The following is a 25253-nucleotide window of genomic DNA, read 5'->3' on the forward strand; positions in this document are numbered from 1 at the left end:
TTGGTAATGAATTATCTGAGGCACCCCTTACACTTGATCATGACAAAGTGAGGCTTCATATTTTTAGGATGGGGTTTAGTCACAGGGGCATGTTGGCTAAGGTGAGGAGTTGATGCTATATCTTTAAAGCTGTTGGGAGCCACTGAAGTGTTTTAAGTATGGGGGAATGGCATAATTGGATATGTACTTGCTGCTCTGAGCTATACCATTTTGTCTAAAACATCAGATGACATCCTACATTCTCATGCATGAGACAGCAGATGCCTCCTTTACACGTCACCGAATTCATTCATGTTACTGTAATGAGATTTATAAATTTCTCATATCTGCATATCGGTCAAAGTACCCTATCTCAAGGGACCCGTGTCTGTCTCTTTCTGTGCATATAACCACCTGTGTGGCTACAGCCAGGCCGTGAGCTTTCTATGGCACAGAGTGATTGCCTCACTCATGCATGGTCTGTTGTCAGGTAGCAACCACACTATTGACACATATTAGGAACACAATGAATGTTGTTAAGTCAAAACAGACTCAACTTGGTTGGACACCTGCTCTGTTTTAGGTACTGTACTGAGCTCTAGATATAGAGAAGAGATATAAGAGAAGTAAGATAATGTCATTTTATTTTATTAATAAAAAAGTCATGACCATATATATTCATTCAGTCTTTCATCCATTCATCAAACATTTTTGAACTTCTGTGAATGTGGCATTGTGCCAGGTGTTGGAACACAGCATCACACAGCACAGGGCCACTGCTCACAGTTTCTGTGACCACCGTTGGGGACAGAACAGCATATGATGATCCTAGCTCAGTACACTCTGTGGGCACAGAGTAGGGGCTCATACATCAGCACAGAAAAGGGCCATAATTGACGGAAGGGGAGACTTTTTGGAGGAACTAACCTCTGAGTGGTTCAGAAGAATGGATGGTAGGAGGAATGGATGTGTGACTCCATCAAGTATTGGGAGACTGGATTGCTAAGATCTGGGTAGGGGGAGTGGGAAATGAAGGCTATAGAAGGGGATGGAATCAATAGTGAAAGTAAGCGATTAGTAGGAGTTACTGATCCCTCCAGAGTGATATCCAGAGCCAAGCAAAGCTTCATCTCTGCTGTCTTTGTATCTTTTCAGCCCTCTACGAGCAATCCTGTGAGGTGTACAGGCACCAAGGGAACACAGCTGGTTTCTTCTACATCGACTCTGATGGCAGCGGGCCACTGGGACCCCTCCAAGTGTATTGCAACATCACGGGTAAGGATCAGAAATCCCACTCATACTTAACCTAGCTATGGGATGGTACACAGCAAAGGGAAGACAACAGGAAGGGGACATGCATAAATAAAATTTAGAGAACCAATTTCTGTGGTGGGGGGTGGTATTTAAGTAAGTAATAGACATTAACGGCTGGGTTATCTTCATGAGAGAGAAAGACTTAATGGTCTTGATCACACTCCGTCAAATCAAGAATTAACTCTGAGGTATTTTCTTTAGAACTTTCCAAGGATGTTTTCTCTCTTAAAACTCATAAGCAGAAAGAAAAGAAAAACAACTAAACAAACAAAAAAACAAAACTCAAAATCAATAGACAACCCTGACTCAGGGAGTGGAAAAGTATGATTCGTGTCTGGCCTTGAGGATGGTGTGAATCCCATATGCTCTCTGAGCTTCAGCTGTTCATCAGTGAAATGGGAAAAGTATTTCCTTCCTCCCAGAGTTGAAGATGAGACACAATCATTAGTATCAGAGGAATTGGCCACGCTACTTATCCAATAGATGCTTAGTAAGAAAAGTGAGCTATTTGCATTTTCCTGGCCACTCCTTTCTAAAGTGCATAAAGACATAGTAAGAATTAATTATTGCATGGATTTAGAAACAATATACAATCACTAAATTATTCTGAAAAATAATTCCTCAAAGCCAAAACCTGATGTAATAGTTCCTTAAAAATACAGCAGTGCAAGTACCCTCTCCATTGTGAGTGTCATTAATTAGCACATACACATTTTTGTGTGTTTGTTTCAAGCACTGGCCTTTAGAAATGACAACAGAATCATGTAATAAAGCAGAAAGTAGGGAGGGTATTAAGACTCATTGAGTCCTCAGGCTTCCTTACAACAAGGCAAGCACATTCACCAAGCTCTTTCTGTAGCCACAGGGTGCCCTGGGCACTGAGGACATGCAGAGAATTAAGAAACAGCCACTCTCATTTGTGAGGCCATAGTATCAGGGAAAATGTCATGCAATATTGCAGGTAGAAATGCAAGCAAAGCATTGCAAAACTTGTGATTGCGGGCACTTACCGATTTGTTGTTCTGGATACAAACAACCACACTTCTTCTGTAGAATATGTTAGTTACACAGAATTAGATGCATTTCATTGCATTTCCTTAATAATTCATCTCTCCAAATTGCATATGTGCTGGCTACTTCTCAACTTCCCTATATCATAATTAGAAATTATGCTATGGTAAACTGTAGTGTTATCCTATGGGTGAAGAACTAATTTTCTCTGTGTATCTTGAGTATTTTCAAGATGGAATTAACACACAGAACTCCAGTGATTCTTGTTAACAATTTAGACTTTCTAGTTTAAGAAATTCAAATTTAGTAAATGCCCTGTTACCCACTTTAGGAGCTGAACTGAGATTTACAAATACCATCTCTTGTGCTCCTCACAATAAAAACCTGAGGTAGATATTTTTATCTCTATCATACATAGAAAGAAAGAGAATATGAGATTTTCATGACTTGCTCAAAGTAATAAATCCTGGGACTAATAGTCAAGACCCAGGAAGCAAACAAAACCTTCTGGTGCAGTAATAATTTATATCACTCAAAGATTAATTGGGTACTTTGTATTGCTTATGTTATAAAATAAGTCAATATTAATTATAGAAAATTTAACGAAAAAAGCAAGATCTGAAGAGATTGTTAAAGTCACCTTTAAACCACAATCCACAGATTACTATTGTTATATTATTGTATGGATTTCCTTGGGATTTTTTTTTTTTTCTGTGAATGTGTATGTGTGTTTCTCCTATGAGTGCATATATTTTTATTTTTTATGTATCTTTTAAGGTTTTATTATTGGAGAGAGAGTGATCACAAGTAGGCAGAGCAGCAGGCAGAGAGAGAGGAGGAAGCAGGCTCCCCACTAAGCAGAGAGCCTGATTTGGGGCTCGATCCTTGGACCCTGAGATCATGACCTGAACCAAAGGCAGAGGCTTAACCCACTGAGCCACTCAGGTGCCCCTATTTTTAAATATATATTTTCAAATCATGAATTTAATAGATAAGCATAGACTTGCCCTTATGTCATTAAAATATATTTTGAGATTAAAATATATACATTAAATAGGCCTTAAATTATTAAACTCTTCAAAATAACATAAGCACAGTGACAAGGAGGGTATAATTGATTCATAGGTCTCATTTACATGGTGCTCCCTGCCTCTTTAAAAAGACTACCCTTTAGGCTTATGTATGATATTTTGTCCAGGAATGGCTAAAGAGGAATGCTTACTTCTATTTAAAGGTTGCTTTTTCGCTGATGTGATACTCAAGGAATGGGGACCTTGGAATCATGTCCTGGAGTTCATAGGCTTGATAATGCATGACTGGGGATTTCTTTTACATATGCTGTTTTGGTTACATGTAGTTGTGGAACATCAGTTTTGCTTTTGATTTGTTTTTGTTTTTCTAGAAGAACTATAAAAATAAAAACAAACCTTCTGTATAGGCTAAATTCCATAATTCTCATATTTAACTGACACCTATTTTAATTCATAAACATCATGATGATCAAACACATATTTTTGTATTTATAATTGTTACTTGTTCTTAAATAGGAGCGACTTGTGACATCAGTGTAGGTATAACAAAGTGACCTAGGGAAGAGAGAGAAGGAGGGAGAGAGGGAATGGACAATTGGAACTGAGGGAACAGAACAGTGTGCAGTGGGGTGGGAGGGTGACTTGTTCTGTGTTTAACTCCAGTTTCTGAAAACACAAAGTTGCTGTTCTCTGCACTTTTGAGCAACATCACTGGGGTAATCACACAGAGAGTGTAAATGGCACCGGACGGCAGGGGACCTGGATTCTCTCTCTGCACCTTGTGCTAGTCAGCTGAGTGCCCCTGGCCTAGTTGCACATAAATAAGACCTGGGATCCTAAAATAAGGACCTGGGGCCAGGTGGTCTCACAGGCCTTCCTCATTTAGAATTCCCTTAGAGATCATTTGAGATTTTACAGAAAAGGGGATGTTTCTCCTAATAAATCTACACACACCTGCAAATAAGTATCATGAGGGTAAAGGACAGGTTTTAGATCAGAAAACAGTAAATTTGAATCACAACTGCATCTGTCTTCACAATGTGCCCTGGGAGGACACATTCCTTTACTCTAGGTGGCACCTTATCCCTCCTGGGGATTTATGTCTGTGCATCTTACTTAGCACCGGGTGATCTTGGGAAGATGAGCTCCCCACATATTCACAAAGCAATGGCCCCGTTCACGGGAAAGCAGTGTGATCTCTGCATGGGTACAGTATGCCAATTCATGGAAGTAACCTAAGGGGGGTGATTAGGCTTAGTTATAAAGTGGACTGAATCTGAACCTCTACACATTTTGACCGTGTACCTGTTGTTCTGAGTTGGTTCACCACAGCACTAGTGGGTAGGAGAGAGGGAAAACCCACTGTGGAGTGCTGAATGAAATTATGGATGAGGAAGATAAAAAGTTTCTGCAGAAATGCAGAGCTGGCCTACTTCTAACATCTCTATATATGATTTACTATTCCATTCAGCCCAATATAAGTTTACACATTTCAGGCACTGTGCAGACTGCGAAGGATACAAAATAGAGTCTGCATTAGTTTCTCCAGGCTGCTATAACAAATTGAGTGACATAAAAATACCCAGAAGTATATGTGTCACCGTTCTGGAGGCTGAAAGTCCAACATCAAGGTGCCACAGGGACACACACTACCTCTGCACCCTGTAGGGGGGAATTCTCCCTTGCCTCTTCTGGCTTCTGCTGGCTTGCCTAACCTTGGGCATTAGCAGCAGCACTTCAGTGACTGCCTCCCCATATTGTCGCCCTGCTTCCATATAAAAGAGTCACACTTAGCCTTCTCCTTTCATGTATCTGTTTCTTCTCTTCTTGTAAGGATATCAGTCATATTGGATTAGGATCCACCCTAATGGAATATGATTTCATCTTAAGTTGATTAGATTTGCAAGGAACCTATTGCCAACTAAAGTCATGTTCACAGGTGTCAAGGGTTAGTACTTCCACACATCTTTTTGGACAGAATTCAACCCATAAGGGTATCATTTCAGTCTCCTTCAGAAGTTAATCATGGAGAAGCCACAACAGCAATTATAAGGATCACGACAGGGTGTGTACAGTGTTCTGGGAGTCCACTGGAGGGACAACTAATCCAGCCTCCTGCACAGTGGAAGGGCTTTTGATCTAAGATCTAGGTGGGGAGTAAGAGCTTCCCAGAAAAAAGGGCAAAGGAGAGCACTTTCAGGAAGAGCAAATGAATGTCAGGAACAAATTCCAAAGATCCCCTAAGCCTGCATATTTATGGGGACCAAAAAACTCACCAAGATGAGTTGCAAGTTTAGAACACTGAGAAACTCATCAAACTGAATGAGTAGAAAAGGATCACATTTTCTTGAGTAGAGGCAAGCAAAAGCTGTTGAAGGTCCATAATCCGAATTATAGTTTCAAAGCAAGGAAATCTACTAAGTCAATTCCGGGGAAAAGAAGGAATGTTTTATCATAGATACTTGTTGAGCATGCAGACTAGTTAACTGTCTCTGGATGAAAGATGAACCACTTTCTGAGCACCAGTCAGAAGATGCCATCCTCATATTATGCATAGGCTTTAACACTGTTCTCTTATCTTGAGGACAGCAGACCACTCATAGGCCTTGCTCAAATTAGAGACTGTTTACAAAAGTGTGTGCCTACAAAAGGAAATTATGGGAAGGGGACTACAGAGAAGAGCTAGTAACAGAGGGGTTGTTCCCACCATCATGCGCATAAAGGTGAAGGGAGGGAGTGTTACCAGAGTGAGAAGGAGGGCAGCATGTGGAGAAGCCATGCCTTGTGAGAACTACGACCTCCTGTGTGGGAATAGCCAACTAAGCACTTGGGGAATGCTCCATCTCTCCTTGTTTCTTCCAGTCTCTTCCCTATTTCTTCACTGAGCAAACCCAGCTAGAATTCAGAAGGCAAGAGCAATTGTTGGTATAATGTTTTTCATCATTTTCATCATTTTCATCAGTCTTCCTGGGCATAGAGAAGGCAGCAGGCAGATGGAGAGTGCATTGGTTGGGGGCAAATGGAAAATATCAGTGTTAGCCTGTTTAAAGAACTGTGCAAAGAAGTCTGGGGGGAAAAATGATTAGAATTCATCAAGGAGCAAGGATGGTGGTGAGGCAGGAGCTATCACTGAAATCCCCAAAGTATGCAAATATATGAAGCATGGATTTGTTCAATAGATTCCAAACTGAAGCAGAAATACATCCTTTTGCAGGTTATATGGGAGTGAGGTTGAGAAGAATGCAAGAGGGGTGCTTGAGTGGCTTAGTCGGCTGAATATCCGACTTGATACAAGCTCAGGTATTGATCTGATGCATCTTACATTGATCTCAGAGTCATGGGATCAAGCTACACAATTGGTTCCAAGCTCAGAGTGGGGTCTGCTTGGTATTGTCCCTCCCGCTATCCCTCTGCTCTTCCTCCCACTCTATCTCTCACTCTCAAATAAATAAAATCTTTAAAAAAAAAAAAGATGAATGTGAGAAACACAAGCTGAACAAAAGATGAAGAGAGCTAACAAACTAAAAGTTGGTAAGTCAATCAGCTGGTGAGTAACTGAGGGACACAGAGACCACTAAGGGAAACCATGTCATGGCATACTAAAACACAATGTTTTGGTAAAGGGCACACCTGGGCCCTGTGCCACTACTTGGTTGTAAAAACCTCCTAGACTGGGTGTGGATAATTTTAGCAATGATGTGAAGTTTGTGGTCATCCTTAGCTATGTCAATACAATTGGGCTAATAGGGGAGAGTGCATTTAAGACAACAAGAAATCCAGGAGGACTCAGAATTAGGTTCCTGGAAGAAAATTCAAGTTGGGCTTGCAGAGTGAGTTGGATGCTATAAGGAAGTGAGGGAGTTCCAGACACTGGGATCAATATAAAGGAGAAGATAGGAATAGAGAAAGACCAGGGCACAGAAAGTAGTTGAAATTATTGAAACCCTGAGGAATTTGTGCAGGAAATTTGGGTTTAAAATAGGAGAATGAGTCTTTTCAGTTATTTCCTGCTTCCCTCAGTACAGTGGTAAATTTTATGTTTCAACGTGGCTGGACCATGGTACCCAGATATTTCGTCAAAAATTATCACTAATATTTCAGTAAGGGTGTTTTTTTGGTTGTTGTTTTGTTTTGTTTTGTTTTTGGATGAGATTAACATTTAAATCAGTGAACTGTGAGTAAAGCAAACTACCCTCCAAAACATGGATGGGCTTCAACTGATAAATTCAAGGTCTTGGTAGAAAAGACCCTGATCTCTACCAAGCAGAAATTAATTCTGCCAGCAGATAGCCTTTAGACTCGAACTGCAACTCTTCGCCGAGTCTCCTGCTTTCTGGTTTACCCTGCAGGCATGATCTTGTGACCCAATTCCTTGAAACTGATCAGTTGATTGATTGATAAACAGAAGATAGACTTAGATAGATATAGGTCTGGGTAGATAATTATACTCTCATCCTGTTGGCTCTTTTTCTCTAGACAACTGGGCCTAATAAACTTGGAGTACCTGTAGTTTAGGTATTCCTGTTCTGTGCTCTCCTCTCATCTCTGTGTATTTCCGCTGTGACACCAATCATACTTCATTGTAACCCACTAGTGTTTACTTGTGTGTTCCCATGGATCTTTGAGCTCCTTAATGGAAAATGAGGGACAGGATGTGATGAATCCTGAATCTGCTTTATGTATGCTCCAATGAGTTCAGTGTAAATAGAATGCTGAAAAATCCCAGCCAAAGTAAAGATTAATTAATACCTTTCCCCTTTTTTTCTTCCCAATCTTGCTAATTTATCTTAGATTAATCCCATTAAATCAATAGCAGTTTGGAATTGTGGCTACTGCCTCAACGTCTGATTTAACTGGGTTCGAGTCATTTCCACTACATGCTATGTCTTCTAAAAATCCAAGAGTGCAAGTGCCCACATGTTCCCATAGCCTCTAAGACTTCCCATTAATGGCTTTCCCCAAATCCCTTCTTTTCCTCAAACACAGGAATGACCAGTGGGAATACCACACGTTTTGGATTCACACTGGAATTCAGATTCTAGTACTGGCACATTCCAGCTACGTGACCCTGGACAAGTCATTTAGCATTTCCAGATCTTGGTTTCCTTATCAGTGAAATGAAGATGTGAAGATGTTAAAAATGGCTGCCTTTAGAATTAATGTGGGGGTTAGAATATATATGTGAACTTCCCAGCCCCCAAGAGCAAATGGTCATGAAATTGGGTAACCAAACACCCTGATTTGATGATTAATTATGTCCTCATTCTCTCTCACTGCTTGTCCTAGTATAGAAGATAACTGCGTAAGCATCCTAGCTGTAAAATATAGTTGTCTCCTTTTGCCAGAAATAAAGTCTGTGCTCCTTCTGCAGGTGCCGTGAGATTTCTGAGGTTCTAGGAGCCTCAAGGGAGCATTTGTGAGGGGAAACTTCTAGTATTGATAAAGCAGAATTAGAAACGTGGGGCATTCTGACAAGATATTCCTTAGAACTTGACATTTAAGCTCACTTTACACAGTTTCCATTTTGCCATTTTTAATGTTAACAGTTCAGCTTGTCACCATTTTCAAAGATGTTTCCCAGCCTTACAGTGTTTTTCCCTCTGTACAGAAGAATTTCATATTGATATGCAAAATTGTTTGTTTAGAACCACTAAAAAAATACATTTATTTCTCTCTTGACCGGATACCATGCCAATTTTGTGTATCTAGACCTATACAGCTATCATCAGGCATTTCAAGGAGTTTACAAGGAATGTTTCGTCAAATCTCTAAAGCAAAACTTGTTTTTCATTCACAAACAGCTCATAACCCATTTGCAAACCACCTTACAAGTCCTCATATCTTATCACTCTTGTTATTATGATGCTCTGTTTGTCCCTTCTTTGGCAGTAGGCTCTGTTTTCATTAAAACTCATCAAAGCATGCATAATGGAGTAGGTAGAGAAGCTGCAATTGAAGTCTCTCTAATATTCCTGCACATAATTGTGCAGTGTGATTGCAGGTAATAGATTATTATCCAGACTATTGATGGAAAGAAAGAAACGAGTCCATTCAGTTGGCTCTAACAGCCTGCCTTTTAAAGTAAAGCAATGTTTGTGAGTTTACAGTTTGTGTATCGGCTGCACAAGGGTCTGTCAGTGTATGAGTTACCCATGACATTGCATGAAACCAACTTATGGCACATTTATCTCTCGCTGAGTTTCTTAGTATGCTGTTAATTTTTGGCAGCTGTATTTTACATCAAGGAGAAGAGAATTCAGTGTTGCTGTCTTGCACATCTGTAATAAAGTTCTGTCCTCGTATCTCTTATTGGCATCCCCCTGCTGGCTTCTAGCCCAAACACTGCACTTCACACACACACACACCACACACACACACACACAACACACACACACACGGACATAGGCCACACATACACAGCACAAAAAGGAAGAATTACTCCCTGCCAAGTCTTCTGCAAGAACAGTTGAGGCTCAAGTTCTTAAGCTTGCCTTTAATCATATGTTAGATAGCCATCATTGCAGAGGAATGGTTGCCAAATCTTGTCATTTGGTTATGGACTACATACTGTTGTGCTGGATATCTTCTGGGTACTGGGTTAATTCAAGACACATAGACACATCACTGTGAGGGGTGCCTGGGTGGCTGGTCAGTGGGTTAATAAGCCTCTGCCTTCAGCTCAGGTCATGATCCCAGGGTCCTGGGATCAAGCCCCACATTCAGGCTCTCTGCTTGGTGGGGAGCCTACTTCCCCTCTCTCTCTGCCTGCCTCTCTGCCTTACTTGTAATCTCTTGTCTGTCAAGTAAATAAATAAAATCTTAAAAAAAAAAAAGACACATGCTGTGAATTACCTGGAATTATTTTTACTTTGCAAATATGTTAATAAGGTTAATAAGTTATAGAAATGGGATTCCAATTACAGCCATCAAACCTAAAGCTGTTCCTTTGTCAGGTGTGTTCTGTCTTACCAGAGGATACTAAAGCCTAAGAAGCAATCTTTCCTCTCTTATTTAAATCAGCATTTCTTTTTTTTTTTTAATATATAATCTTAAATGGTCATAAATAACCTCCTTTTTAAAAAAATTTTATTTATTTATTTGACAGAAATCACAAGTAGGCAGACAGGCAGGCAGAGAGAGGAGGAAGCAGACTCCCTGTGGAGCGGAGAGCCTGATGCGGGGCTCGATCCCAGGACCCTGAGATCATGACCTGAGCTGAAGGCAGAGGCTTTAACCCGCTGAGCCACCCAGGTGCCCCTAAATCAGCATTTCTTGCTTGTCTGCTTGGGCCACCCACTGATGAGGCACTGAGAATGTAAAAATGATTAAGATACGGTGCCCCCAAGTCTACAGTGTTTATAATCCCCTGTCCTTGTTGTAAACAAAACAAAACAAAACACCACCACCCAAGTCCTCAGCCTTCCCCACTCTGATTCATGTTTCCTCTGACAGCTAGAGAGGTCTTTTGAAAATACAGGTCTAGGGGTGCCTGGGTGGCTCAGTTGATTGAGCGACTGCCTTCAGTTCAGGTCACAATCCTGGAGTCCCGCATCGGGCTCTGCTGAGCAGGAAGTCTGCTTCTCCAGCTGACCTTTCTCCACTCATGCTCTTTCTTTCTCTCTCATTCTCTCTCTCTCTCTCAAATAAATAAATAAATAAATAAATAATTTTTTTTAAAAAAAAGAAAAGAAAAGAAAAGAAAATACAGGTCTAACTGTGCCTTTCCCAAGCCCTTCTTCTACCTGTGCAAATTCCAGGCTCCTTAATCATGGCTTACAATTTTGAAGGTCATGGTTATGAGGGTAAGTGAGTTCATATGCGTTAATTAAGTCTTAGAACAATTCCTGGTGTTTATTACATCCTTCAAATTATTGTAATTAATATCTATTATAATTATTGTCTTGGGACCATGGGCAAGGCCCTTAATCTTTGTATCTCAGTTCCTCTCTCTGTATATGAAGGGTGATGATAACAGATTTTATGATTGGTATGTACACAATTAAATGAGCTAACATTTTAAAGAATGTCAGAGAGTGACTGACACAGAGCAGATAGTGTAGGAACCATAGGCCTTTCTCCTTTTCTTCATTTCCCTTTCCTGGGAAACATGTCCACTGTGTCTCTAGACATTAGGCTCAGCTCATCCTGGGAGAGAGTCCACAAGCTGTGTTGCCGTTCCCAGGTAACACAAGCACCATTTCCTGCTTGAGACTCACTCATGGGTGACATATGTGTTGTGGCTCACTAGCAGTTTAATCAGTTGGACTAATACTTATATTGTTGCTTATGTTTCAGAGGGACAATTTGCTCTCCAGAAATTGTTTTCCTGTTTTAGGCTGAAGATGAATGGCAATTCAGTATTTTAGAGGAAGGAAATTTTTGTTTGAAGTATCTATTTCCCTGTTTGATAGCTTATGCTATCCATCCACCAAGGTGTGGTGACCTCATAGGGCTTCCAGCAGGCTGGTCTCTTAGGTGGAGCCAGGGAGCAGATCTGCTTGTGTTGAATACATGAGCGTTAAAGTGGTCTCTCCCGGCTAGTGGCAGACGGCGTAATCTCCTGCTAAATTGGGCCATTAAATAAAACTACTAAGTCATAAAGCTGTAGCATTACCCTGAAATTAAAGCATTGTCACCTTTGAATTGCCAAGAATTTTAACAGGCACTTAGAGAAATTCCTTTCACACACCCGTTTAGCACGGCCAGTTGACTCCGACCACATGGATGAGAACAGAAGGCTCAGGACAAAAGATGAGAGGGTGATTGCAATGTGATTTTTGTTCATTCATTTGCTTATTCACTCATTCACATGCACACACACCCTCCACTAATGCAATCACTGATTTCTTGAATTTCTTTATTCATCTCTCATTTATTTACTCATTAATTCTCTCATGTATTTACTGCCACATTTATTTTTCATGTGTGCAGTTACTTATACATTATTCGCTCATTCTTTAAGTCAGTTGGTCATTCAGATATTCAGTTGGTCATTCAGAAATTAAGCCATTCACATAAACTTTTGGGAACCGACTGACTTAAGTGCCAAGGTTACAAAATGCATGTCTGTCCTTGTCCTCAAGGTTCTCACAGTTGGAAGAGAGAGACAGATATTGTAAACAGATTATTTACATATGGTGCAAAAAATAAAATAGAAGCCAGTAGATGGTACAGAAATAGCACAAGGAAGGCAGTGGTTGAATCAAGGGGTCCAAGGACACTGGTAATGGTGGTTGGAGATGTCCTTAAAGAGCTGCTCTCTGCTGGGTTTTGTAGTAGAAACAGCTAACATTTAATTGAGCATCTACTGATATGAGGCACCACACTAGGCACTTTACGTTCATGATGTCATTCAGTTTTCTTGGCAATCATGTGAAGAAGATACCATTCTTTCCATTTTATAGAGCAGGACACTGAAATCTTGAGGGGCTGAATCACTTGTCCTGGGTCTTACAAGTTGACGTATCTTGGCCAAAAGTTGGAACTAGCTCTTGCAGTTCCTATCACTGGGTCCCTAGGACAGGTGACACAAGCAAATAAAGACTCATGTGTCCAAACAGAACCTTTCTCTGGCTTGCCCTGGCCTGTTCTGCCCTCAGCCATTGGCCAATATCACAGTGGAAAATTCCTCAAGGAAGTGACCGTGATGGAATGAGGTCTCTATAATATCTACCAACTCCCTGATTATCACTTTCCTCATCTTTAAAATGGGGATCATCATACATACCCTTCAAAGTTTTCTAAATATTAGATGAGAATTATATAAAGCAAAGGTTTTTAATATTTTATTTCCCCAAAGAATGACCTGGGATAAAGATTCAAATTATATTTTCTAATATATCCCCAGCAATGGTTATTCAGTAGGTTTAGAATGGTGATCAGGAGTAGCATTTTTATAAGCACCTAAAGATATCAGACCTTGGGAGATATCCCCATAAAGTGATTAGCATAATGCTTAACTCTTAAAAAATCCCCATGCTTATTCATTCTCACTTCTAAGAGGGGGCTCGTCAGTGACTAAAAGAACAGTTCTTCTTAGGACCTGAGCACAGAGCCTATCCTGATCCCTTCCTGGCAGACCTTTTGCAACACATTTTTATTGTGGATACCTAGCAAAACCCACATTTTAGTGCTGTGGGGATAAGGGCCCAGTCTGATCAACCAGTATTTATTGATACTGCTTTGTGCTCAGTGCTGTACAAGCTACTATAAACCACTAACCTCTATGCCTAAGGGTCTCATATTTAATTTCCAGCTCTTAAAGCACTTTTATCTAGGTCATTCTCTTTAAGGTCATGTAATCATCTTGTAGATTTGACAGCCATGGAATCTCAGGCACATTAACTTTTAAGAAACTCGATTTCCTCATCTGTATAATAGGGATGATCAGTTACTCTTACATCAATGTGATGATGTGTAGATTAAATAAAATTAAATGAGTGATGTGCTTAATAAACTCAATCCAAGATGTGGCATTCTCCAAGAGCTTTTGAAATAGAGGCCATCATCAGCAAGTACCATCATCATGGGAGGTTCTAGATGCTGAAAGAATTTAGAGACAGAAATGATTAAGAAAGCCTTCATAAGAGATGTAGTACTTATGTTTGACCTTGAAAGGTAGGTGTGCCAAGGGGTGCAGAAAGGAAGAAAGGGAGAAAAATATCAATCTTTTTGAGCTCAGGAGGGTCATGGATGTGGAGATGCAATGAGCAGGTGTCTAAGGACCTTTGGCCTTCTCTAAGGACTCCTGGCTCACCTGTGGATTCTGATGCAGTGCTACCATTGGGCTGGACAATTTCCTTGTCTGGAAGAGTAAAATAGCAAGTGGGAGTCAAACATGCTTCCTATAAAGCTTGCTTGCTCTTGTTCACTTTTCCTCTGAGCCCAGAATTCTAGGGAAAGATGATGAATCAAAGCCAATCTAGACATTCCACACTTGATCTTAGCCAAAAGGTTGAGAAGCGAGTCCAAAGGAGAAAAAAAAAAAATAAAGAGTCAAGATGTGCTAGAGCTTAGGATTCCCTTCTCTTCAGAGTAGGGAAATCAGAGGAGACATTCTCTAGGGCCCTTTTTCCTATTACTCAAGTCAAGGGAGCACCCATCAGCCCTGTGTTCTCAGTATGCAAGCGTTTGAGTATGTTATATGTATTTGCAAGGAGAAGTTGGTAAGAGACATTGACTGGTTAGACTGTCCATTGAGACAATTTCCACATGGAGTAAAGAGTGCCAGCTCTGAGAATTCTGTCCAACCCTCAAGCCTTGTTCCCAGTTCTGTTCTTCTGGAATACCTATTCCTCACCAACTTCTTTAGACCAAGCTCTCATCCCTTTCTCTTATGAAGCTTCTTTGCCTATCATAATTCTTGTAACTCCTCCTTTAATTCATGTAATAGACAAACATGTGCCAAATGTAGCATGGTCATTAAGATCATGGACTTGGTTTGAATCCTAACACTAGTGCTTCTTAGTTTTATCAATTCAGGTGATGTAGTTGAGTTACTTGACTTCCCTGTTTCTTGGTTTCCTCTTCTGTAATGAATAATAGAACTTATTTTTAAGGTGTTATGAGGCTTATATGAGATGACTGATGTAACCTGTAAGAAAAAAATGCCTGGCATTGTATACCTAATACATGATAGTTATTATTACTTATTTTTACCACCATAGCCCCCAAAACCTTGACTTTGGTTTCTGGGAATGAAGTAATGCAAATAACTAATAACTTTTATGAGTGTACAGCACCTGATATACTGAAAGCACTCCCTAAAATTAATTCAACATTATTAATATATATGCACTTGAAAATGGATATGCTACCATGTGTGAATGGTTGAATTTGAAACTTACTTTTGCTATTTGATAATTATTTGGCTAATTAGTCCTTAGCCATGTGTGTGTTGGTATAGGGCACACACATATGAATTTGTCAGAGCATAGTAGAATAGCTTTGAGCACTTACCAAAGATGCTGTGCTAAGCGTTATTTTTTCCCCTAAAGTTTTTATTCAAAAATATTCAAACTTACAGAGAAGTTGAAAGAACACTAATACCAGCACCCATACACTTTTCACCTAGCTTTCCCAAACATTAAAATTTTGCCACATTTGCACATTTGTGCCACTCTCATCTCTGTGTCTCTCCCTCTCTCTCCTATCTCCCCCATCCCCCTTCCTTCTGGTGTAAAAGCTTCTTTTTTTTTTTTCCCCTGAACTTTTTGAAAATAAGTTGTAGACATACTGATAATTTAAACCTAAAGACTTTCTGTTCATATCTTTAAGAACAGAGATATTATCCTACATAACCACAATACCAAAGCCATGCATAAGAATATAAACATGAATTCAATCAGAAATCTCCAATATATGGTCCGTCTTAGTCCCTACAGTGTCTTTTGTAGCAGCATCTGTTTTTGTATGTCTATTCAGGATTTAAGGAGTGTCCACATGTTGGATTTGATGGTCATATCCTTTAGTCTGTTTTAACTAGAAAAGCCCTGCCCCCAACCCATCACTTTCATATGGTTTTCATTACTAACTTTTTTTTAAATTTAATTTTTTTTTAATTTTCAGAATAACAGTATTCCTTGTTTTTGCACTACACCCAGTGCTCCATGCAATCTGTGCCCTCTCTAATACCCACCACCTGGTTCCCCCAACCTTCCACCCCCGCCCCTTCAAACCCTTCAGATTGTTTTTAGAGTCCATAGTCTCTCATTGTTCACCTCCCCTTCCAATTTCCCCCAACTCCCTTCTCCTAACTCCCCATGTCCTCCATGCTATTTGTTATGCTCCACAAATAAGTGAAACCATATGATATTTGACTCTCTCTGCTTGACTTACTTCACTCAGCATAATCTCTTCCAGTCCCGTCCATGTTGCTACAAAAGTTGGGTATTCATCCTTTCTGATGGAGGCATAATACTCCACAGTGTATATGGACCACATCTTCCTTATCCATTCGTCTGTTGAAGAGCATCTTGGTTCTTTCCACAGTTTGGCGACCGTGGCCAGAACATTGGGGTACAGATGGCCCTTCTGTTCACTACATCTGTATCTTTGGGGTAAATACCCAGTAGTGCAACGGCAGGGTCGTAGGGAAGCTCTATTTTTAATTTCTTGAGGAATCTCCACACTGTTCTCCAAAGAGGCTGCACCAACTTGCATTCCCACCAACAGTGTAAGAGGGTTCCCCTTTCTCCACATCCCCTCCAACACATGTTGTTTCCTGTCTTGCTAATTTTGGCTATTCTAACTGGTGTAAAGTGATATCTCAATGTGGTTTTAATTTGAATCTCCCTGATGGCTAGTGATGATAAACATTACTAACTTTTTAAAAGAGTACCAGCTGGTTATTAAGCAAACTGTTCCATATTTCTTTGGATTTTTTTGTTAATTTCTTTATTGTTGGAATACTTTGGCAGAAAACCTCATGGGTGATGTTTGTCTTCTTCAGTGTATGCCACTAGGAGGCACATGATGTTATTGGGGAGGTTCAACCCCATTGCTGGCTAAAACACTTCTGCCAGTTCTCTGAATGGTAAAGGTGATTTATAATCAGTGAGTTGCCTGTGGGGTTAAATGCAGATGCTGTGTGAATACCCAGTTCCCCAACATTTCCTCCCAGTCCAGGAATGACCCTGACCCATATGCTATTACACTGGAATTTGTAAAATGTTGTTTTACTAATCCTATAATTCCTTCTCCATTTTCAGCTGTCATTCTGTATTCTTCTCTACAGAAGAGCTTTTTCTACCCCCAGAAAAGCCTTTTATCCCTTGCCCTGTCTAACCTCTCTTGTGTTGCTCTAGACTCATAAGTTACTTAATTTTAAAATGTTACTATTATCATTATATTTTTTTGGTATTCTAATTGCCCCAAATATAGCTAGTCATGGTCCCACTAATTCTGTTTCTATGTCTTTCTTACCTGTCTCCATTAATCTTGGAGTACTTCCTTGTTTTCTAGCACCAGATGTTACCTTGAACTTGCCTTGCTTACACCTAAACTCAGCTGTTTTCCCAAAGAAACAAAAGACACATTTTTGTAGTAAATGGTATTTGGAAATTGGGATCTAGGTGTTAGGTTTGCTTATTACTTCTAGTCCATTGCAGTGGACAGAACTTGAAAATGTGTGTGTATGTGTGCATGTGTGTACACATATGCTTAAATTATTTCTTATGGTTATTTCTAATGTTAATGGAACATTGTTGGATTTTTCCTCATCATTCTCTCTTCCATATATCTCTCTCTTCTCTCAGAGTAACAACCTGTCTCAACAATACCAATATATTTACTCATTTGTTCTACCTGACAATATGCACAAAATAGTTTCAGAATCACATCAACCAGATCACTACCAATAACAAAGTGAAGTGTAACATTTACTGAATTTTAATTTCAGTTCTTAGATTATATTCTACCAAGGATGTAAGGCTAGACAGAATACCTCATTAAAAAGTCACTTGAATTAATATTTCCTTATTTGCCATTTTTTAAATCTATTTAATATACAGTTAGGCTTTTTGTTTCTGCTTAATATTCAGTTTTAGGGGGCACCTGGGTGGCTCAGTTGGTTAAACATCCAACTCTTGGTTTTGGCTCAAGTCATGATCCTGACAGAAAGCCCTGCGTAGGTCACACTCTGTGCTCAGTGGGGAGTCTGCTTGGGATTCTCTCTCTCCGCCTCTCCCCCAACTAATGCAGCCTCTAAAATAAATAAAACTTTAGAAAATTATTCCATTTTAGTGTTTGTCTCCTTGTATCCTTTTCATTTAATTATATATTTCATTAATGTCTTTGCAGAATATTTATGTTACAAAACCTAAATATAGATATTTTATATACTTCTATTGGTATACTTACATAATATATACTTTTATATTTATATTATATATAATATGGTTGACCAAAGATGTCTTACTCTGTCTATGGCATTCACCCTCTTCTTACCCATCTTCTCTCAGTTATCGGTTTTATTGGTTTACCCTTCCTGTGTGTTTTTTTAATTGCTTCTGTATTCTTGCATACAATGTAGCAGAGTCTTTTTTACCTTGATGACTTGATCTTGTCATTTACAGTACTTTGTGGAACACATTATAAATCAGTTTAGAAAGGTCTTATGTGGTCCTTATTATGCATGCATAGTATTTCACTGTGCCAATTAACTATGCTTTGTTCATTCAGAAACCTCTTGATGGATATTTGATTTTTCCCCCTTTTTTTAGATATATTTATTTGAAAGAGAGAAAAGAGAGTGAGCATGGGAAGGGAGGGGCAGAGGAAGAAAGAGAGGAAGAGGGAGAATTCCAGTCAGACTCTGCACTGATTGTGGAGCCCCAAACAGGGTTTGATCTCATGATGACGAGATCCTGACCCCAGCCAAAACCAAAAGCTGGATGCCAAACCAACTGAGCCACACAGGCACCCCTGAATTTCTTCTTCAATATGCTGCTCTTGCAATAGATATTCTGGGCTGCAGAGAAGAATTTTAAGTACATATCTAAACATACTTTCCCATCCTTTATCAGTTTCCTGTTGATTTCAGGAGCTCTCACCAGAATCAGTGAAATCCTGGCAATCTGGTGGATGTTTAGTTTCATGGTAAGTGAATGCCCACTCTGGGTCAAGTGTTCAGCATACAAAGATTTACAGGATTGTCTTTTGCCTTGTAGAGCTTACGGTTTAGCTGGGAGATTGAAGTAAACAAGTTGTTATCATGGTTCTTGAGCAAGACCAGAGCTGGATTTTGGTAGAGTTAGAAGACGTTTCCCACTGCAGAAGACACTGGTGCTCTGGCAATGTCATTCGTACTTTGACGAGCTCCAAAGCAGAGATGTGTGCTGAAAGAAAGATGAATCATTCCATGCTCCTCTTTGAGTGTCTTTTTGTCAATCACTTCTAGAACCAGAATATAGGATCCTTGAAACGGAATGTTAGGCAGTCAGAGATTTATTGTGGCCTTATCTTCCTTTGTGTTCTTGTAAAAGGAGATGTAAATGCTTCCCTTGGATAGTCCTTCTCAGGATTATGGAAAGACCTTTACAGTCAGCTCTCTCCCATCTGGACTCCTGAATTTGGTCTTGGCTACTTTAGCTCTTCTTAACAAAGGAATGGAAACTACTTATTCTGTACTTGTGTCCCAGATAATGAACTATCCTGTCTCAATGTTTGTCTCATTTAATACACATGATTAAGTGTAAGGTAGAGATCACTTCTTGCTTGTATTTTGAGAAAACAGAGGTTCAGAGAGGTTGAAGAGCATGTTCAAGCATCACTCATCTAGTAAGTCCTAGATGTAGGAACTAGGTTTAGATCTGGGTGAGTCCCAGCTTTTTCATCAGAATGTACCAAAACAGTACCTGCTATGAAGGTACTCCTAAAGACTTCATAAATACTTCTAACAGCAACCAAACCCTGACCACAAACCCCATAGCCCTCTTCCCTTTAGTGATTTTGGTGTGGAGTCCCCTTTCTTCTCTCCTCTGCCCAGAAGGCAGGCACACCTGGCTTGTTCACACCTTCCCCTATGCCCCACAATGCTAGGGTCTGGGTTTCCATGTGAACTTCTCTCCCAGAACCACCCGTGAATGCCTTGAGCTCCAGGTCCAGAGTGTCATTTAACCTCATACACTTCGTCCTAACTTCCCAGTCCCTAACATAATGTTCTGCACACTCCACACATCTAATACATTTTCCTTGAATAAGCCAGTGAATAACAAACCATCAAGTATGGTACAATGTGCGTGGAGTCTGGTCAAACCCTCTTGCCACCCTCCACCCCGGCCTGACCATAAAACAGATTTCCCAGGTCTCTGTGATCATACCACCTATTTTAAAGCAAGGCAAGAGAAAAATAACCCCCAAAAAGGTACATAAAAAGTAAAGGCTCCAGCGAAGTAGGAGAATAAATCACAGTCAAGTATGTTGTCTGGAAATCATAAAGCGTGGCCCGCGCAGGCAGGTGGAGTAGCGGTAATGGCCAGAAGCAGGCCCCAGCACCTGCACGCCCCTTGAGCTGCGGTGTCTGCTTCCAGCTAATGCATCGTGCAGGGGCCCGTGCAGGGGCCCTAGCAGGGGCCATAAATCGGTAATGCGCTCCCCACCAGCAGCAGAAGGCCAGAGCTGAATGCGGCCGCATCTGCAGTGGTTTGTTTTAGCGCGGCACAGATGCATTCTAGCACAGGCTGCTGATGGATGCACTTGGGAGGAAAACAGCTCCTGTGGGAATTTGAAGCCCTTTAAAGGGGTTGGAAATTGTTTTACACCAATTGTCCCACTTCCCTTTGCCGGCTGAGGAGAACATGGCATTGACCCCCTCAGCACAGGTCCCCATAACTGTTTCTGTTAATGAATTGATCCTTTCCTATGCTCCCTGAGTGGCTACATCAGGAGGGCTGATAGCAGTGGACTTTGATTTTCTTTCTGGTACCCAGGCTGTGTGCTCAACATTCCCGTGTGTTTTATTTCATTCTCACATCATCATTGCACAGTGGATTAAACCCAGTTTATAGGTGAGAAGACTGAGGCTTGGGGAGGTGAAAGGTCTCTGCAAGTATTCAGCAATGTAAGCTGGTAGTGTCCACTGAGCCTGCAGATCCTGATGCCCTCACTTTTCTTCCTTGCATCTGCCTCCCTAACCAGAGAAGCCCTTGCCAACCCGATATTTACTCAGCAGCCATTGCCTGTGATTTAAGTGGAGATATAAGGTACAAACATATGAAAAATTAAATAACTATCAATGTAAAACGACAGGAGATGTCACTAGGCTGTACATACGTAGATGGCAAATGAGTAGCACAGGCAGTGGTTTGAGGATTATTTAAGCTGTCTTTACCCTTGGCACAGAAAATTCACTTTGTCAACATAGATAACTGTACCAGAAGTGACCCCAGGGACCTTAATATAGACTTGCTTTATTACAATAGGATCATAAGTGAATTGGCACACTTTCCAAAGGACTATAAGCAGCTCCCCACAGTGATTTAAGTTCAATTAAACTGGGTATTGACAATCTGTAGACTTCCCTTCCTCCCAAGCTTTGTGATAGAAAAATTTCACATTTTTTTGGCCCTTGCAAAGAGATAGATATGTGTGTAGAATGAGGTCTTATTAATCAGAGTTATTTCTTGTCTCACTCTCCTTTTTTACTTCCTTTTGTTCTTTCTTCTGAGTGCTGATCTCCATGGTAACAAATAGAACAGCTTACATCATCTATAATTACTGCTATTAATAATAATAATCATCATATAATAATAATAATAATAGCAATCAGATAAAATGAGAGAAAAATTTTTGAAAGAAAATTAAATTGTGGCTCTGTATGTAAACAGTTTACAGTTTCTGAAATGAGAGCAAGAGAAACCAAAGGTCACAGAGAAACACAGAATGAGGGTCCATAGAGGGCTTTCTGGGGTGATGACTGGAAAAGATTTTACAACAGAGATGAAGATACAGAATGTTCTAGAGCATCCTATCATTACTACTGTGCTAGCACTTTGTGCAACCTCTTTTTCTTTTCTTTTGTTGTTGATATTGCTGGTGATCATATTAAATGTGTGTGTGTGTGTGTGTGTGTGTGTGCGTGCGTGTGTGTGTTGATCTTATAATGAAACTTCTTTTACATTTGGATCACTACACATGTATAGAAGAGCTGCTTTGGCAATGCTAGAAGAAATAACCTAGAAGAAAACAAATGGTGGTGATAAACTACTCTTGTCACTTGACAATGATTTCCTGAAGTCCTAGAAAGTGCTTGATGGCAGCCTAAGCTCTGGAGGTCTGAGGGTGAAAGACTTTTGTAGACCTGTCCATTCTCAAGGAAAACATTGTGGTCTTTCCTGGGCAAGCTCCTGTAACATCCATTCCAAACCCTGCCCCCACTAGTTCTCTGGGGCAGCCTCACTTACTTTTACTTATTAATTTTTTAGTTTTATTTATTTATTTGAGAGAGAGAGAGTGCATAAGCAGGGTGAGGGGCAAAGGGAGAAGCAGGCTCTCCACTGAGCAGGGACCTCGAATTGGGGCTTGATCCTGGGACCCTGGGATCATGATATGAGCTGAAGACAAATGCCTAACTGACTGAGCCACCCAGGCGCCCCGAGCCTTACTTTTAATCTCAAGAATACTTATGATAGCCTAAGATATTTGTCATTCTTCTGTACACAATTTTCCCCCAAAACAATTGCAAGGTTTTAGAGAGTTAGGCAGTACATCATCCTTCTGGGCAGGTATCCCTGTGGCTGACTCAGCACTAACTGGGCACATATTTGAACATAAGAATGAAGGATATACTTCATATTCTGGGAGATCTCTTAGCTTTATGGGAAGATGGACTTCAAACCTAAAGTCACAATGTAGTTTAAGAAATGCTTTGGTTGCCTCTGCAAAATACATTGTTATGTCTGTGAAATGACACTTTAGAATTTTATCACTTATGCTTCTTGATGTCCCACGGCCTGCAACTCCTTTATGTATAATGGTAGCAAATAGTGGGTGAGGGTCTTCGTCATGAGCTCATTCACACTCTTGCCGGTACATCGGGCATCCTTAAACAACATTCCTCCGTTTCTTCAAAGTTCTAGTAATTAAAACAGCACAGTACTTCCATAAAAAAAAAAAAAATAGACACATAGACCAACAGAACAGAATGAGGAACCCAGAATTACACTCCCATAGATGTGTTCAATTAGTATTTGACAAGGGAGCTAGGAACACTCATTGGGAAAGGACAGTCTCTTCAACAAATGGTGCTGGAGAAACGGGATAGTCACACGCCAAAAAAAAAAAAAAAAAAGAAAAGAAAAGAAAAAGAGGGGGCCCTATTTATACTACTCACAAAAATTAAAAATAAAAAATTTAAACAAAAGACCTGATACCATAAAAATCCTAAAAAAATATAAGGAAGTTGCTCCTTGACATTGGTCTTGGCAACAATTTTTTGGTTATGACACCAAAAGTACAAACACAAAGAATAAAAATCAACAAGTGGGACTTCATCAAACACAGCAAAGCAAGCCATCAAAAAAATAAAAATGGAACCTATGAAATGGGAGAAAATAGTTGCAAACTATGTATCAGATAAAAAAACAAATACATAATTACTGTTATTGTAAACTAAGATCTTTAGTGAATTGAATAAATCCTGTTGCCAGTTCAAAAGTCTCCAAACGCAGTTTTCCCACAAACAGTGAATTTGTCTTGGATAATTTAATACATATATTCCTTTGAACAAGTTAGAAAGATGGGGCTATGCTTCTCATCATTGGACTGAATGGCAATACACAGTAAGAAATAATGAAGAATGACCTGAGTAGCAAAAAAGTAATAGCAGAAGCAGTGTTTTTCTAGGTTTCTGGGACATGAGGACTAATCAACATATTTAATTGACAAGATTTCTGGAAGTGAAAGGGATACAAATAAATATAGAGACACATGAAATAATTTCAAAGTGAAAAGATAATTTAAAAAGATGGTAATAACTAATTATACACAGTAACAGCTATATTACAAGAAATTGCAGCCCAGCCCATTGGTTATCTTCATTTGCTGGATGAGTTCCCCACCCTCAATTCCCTAAAAACCAAAGTTGCGGTCCTCAGTCTCATGTTATAGAAAAGTTTCAATGTATAAATTCTTTTTTTATTTACTTTTTTGCATGACAGAAAGCCTGTTATATGTCCATGTGAAACATGATGCTGAATCACTATATATTATCATGGATAAAAAGATTGATATTAATATCCCATTTTCCAAAGTGGAAATTTCAGAAGTTAATGACTTGCCCAAATCCTTACTGGTGACATGTAGCAGAACAGTTTCCAATCAGGCAGGCAGGTTTCTAAAGCCAGGTTGTCTCATGGCACCTGGAAGCACTAAAAGCATCTCCAGAGATGAGAATATATGCCCTGTGGCAGAGGGTCCTGTCTGGGGGCAGACCAGCCGAGGGTGGTGCTTGGAGCCTGGAGGGTTTTATGATGTTCTTCCAATCATAGAATTTAAATAATCTACTCCTCCACCCCTGAGTGTAACTGGACTTTCTTAGGTTATAGGCAAATCTCTAGAGGTTTCCTTGTGTGAGAGTTCAGGTTCATAGAACTTCAGGAAGAGTCCATTTCCTGTTCCAGGTCTCTTGAAACTGGTGTGTTTTCCTCATGGATCTGCAGAGAAATGGTCAGCTTTAGTGTGTCCCTACCCCCTTCTTGAGATGACTCGTGTCTTACTTTATATTCTGGGAAAGATTTCTGTTAACAAAAACTATTGTGAGAACCACCAGAGGCCATCTCCTCCTTGAAGTTATTGTTAAAAATAGCAGCCTTTGATATCTGCAGGATCCTTGGGACAGAGAGGATATATCTTTTATATAATAAGCATATACAGATTACTGTGGAATGTTTAATAATTCCACTAATAATGAGCTTTCTCACACAAACCCCCTCACTTAATCTTTACAACTCTCCTGTAGAGCTGGTATCGTTTCTGCTTTCCAGATACTGCTACTGAGGAAACAGATCTTTAGAGAAGTAATGATTTGACCAAGGCTGCTTGACCAGTAAGTGCTGAGATGGCACACAAATCCATATCTTCTCACTGCAGAGCCCAATCTGTGTCCGTAAATATCCATGCACCCATTGACTTAATTGACTATCTTTAACATTTAGCTTCATGGGTTCAATTTCAGTTAAAGCACATGTACATTCATGAGTGGATTCCCACCAACATCTACCTAAAAGACTGTTTAAAATGAGTATGACTTGTTTGAAAATCCTTAGAGCTAAACTTCACATACACATTCCCTAGCTAAAACCACATGTCCCTATCTTAGACCAGACATCAAGAGCATCAGGCACCAAAGCCAACCTACATGAGTGGCATCGACCTCTAGCCTTTTTATATTTTGTCAGAGTGCAGAACTTAATCTGTACC

General features: G+C 40.0%; 1 protein-coding gene across 1 annotated transcript in view; it reads left to right on the plus strand.

The window, feature by feature from the left end:
• CNTNAP5 (contactin associated protein family member 5) overlaps nucleotides 1–25253 on the plus strand; it is an 847743-nt gene that overhangs the window by 544632 nt on the left and 277858 nt on the right. Inside the window, exon 12 of the mRNA XM_047722671.1 lies at nucleotides 1135–1254. Within this exon, the coding sequence (XP_047578627.1) occupies nucleotides 1135–1254 (120 nt within the window). The remainder of the gene's footprint in view (nucleotides 1–1134; nucleotides 1255–25253) is intronic.

This window comes from Lutra lutra, chromosome 3 (genome assembly GCF_902655055.1).
Source record: "Lutra lutra chromosome 3, mLutLut1.2, whole genome shotgun sequence".
In the NCBI taxonomy this organism is placed as follows: domain Eukaryota; kingdom Metazoa; phylum Chordata; class Mammalia; order Carnivora; family Mustelidae; genus Lutra; species Lutra lutra.